This window comes from Lottia gigantea (assembly GCF_000327385.1).
Source record: "Lottia gigantea unplaced genomic scaffold LOTGIsca_157, whole genome shotgun sequence".
Lineage (NCBI taxonomy): Eukaryota > Metazoa > Mollusca > Gastropoda > Lottiidae > Lottia > Lottia gigantea.
In genome coordinates this window covers 201,085-202,073 of record NW_008707910.1, presented here as the reverse complement: position 1 = coordinate 202,073, position 989 = coordinate 201,085, and the positions used below count along the sequence as shown (strand labels likewise).

The 989-nt window shown below is 24.3% G+C and overlaps 1 protein-coding gene across 1 annotated transcript in view; it reads right to left on the bottom strand.

Annotated features, from left to right (window-relative positions):
• Positions 1-215: 215 nt before the first annotated feature.
• Positions 216-989, bottom strand: part of LOTGIDRAFT_173366 (hypothetical protein) — a gene marked incomplete at both ends in the record, with an annotated part of 5,432 nt that continues 4,658 nt past the window's right edge. The window contains one exon of the mRNA XM_009050844.1: positions 216-323. Within this exon, the coding sequence (XP_009049092.1) occupies positions 216-323 (108 nt within the window). The remainder of the gene's footprint in view (positions 324-989) is intronic.

Here is a 989-nt window from a genome sequence, read left to right as displayed (position 1 = left end):
TTAATCAAGTGAAATTAAATTAGTAGAATGGTTCCTCCATCTTTTATTGATTTAATCATATAATGTCCATTTCTTTCACACCAATTTCTACTTTCTTACTACATTACTTCATACTTTGTACATTAGTTAATTCATGACCTACTCTTCTATCTTTATTCTTCGATTATTCTCTTAACTTGATTGTAAATACATATTGTTCTATCTTTATTCTTCGCTTATTGTTTTATCTTGTTTGTAATTACGTATTTCTCCATCATTACTCTTTTATCTTGTTTGTAAATACATATTTCTCTATCTTTATATTCATCTCTTATTCTTTTACACTGTTTGTAAATACATATTATTTTATCTTTATTATTTTATCTTGATTGAAAATACATATCCTTCTACCTTTATTCGTCGCTTATTCATTTGTCTTGTTTGAAAATATATATTATTTTTCCATCTTTATTCTACGCTTAATCTATTTTTTGTTTGTAAATACACATTCTTCTATATTTATATAATGGCTTATTCTAATGGCTTGTTTGTAAATACACATTCATCTATCTTTATATAATGGCTTATTCTATTGGCATGTTTGTAAATACACATTCTTCTTTCTTTATATAATAGCTTATTCTATTGGCATGTTTGTAAATACACATTCTTCTATATTTATATAATGGCTTATTCTAATGACTTGTTTGTAAATACACGTTCTTCTATCTTTATATAATAGCTTATTCTATTGACTTGTTTGTAAATACACGTTCTTCTATCTTTATATAATAGCTTATTCTATTGACTTGTTTGTAAATACACATTCTTCTTTCTTTATATAATAGCTTATTCTATTGGCTTGTTTGTAAATACACGTTCTTCTATCTTTATATAATAGCTTATTCTATTGGCTTGTTTGTAAATACACATTCTTCTATATTTATATAATGGCTTATTCTATTGGCTTGTTTGTAAATACACATTCTTCTATATTTATATAATGGCTT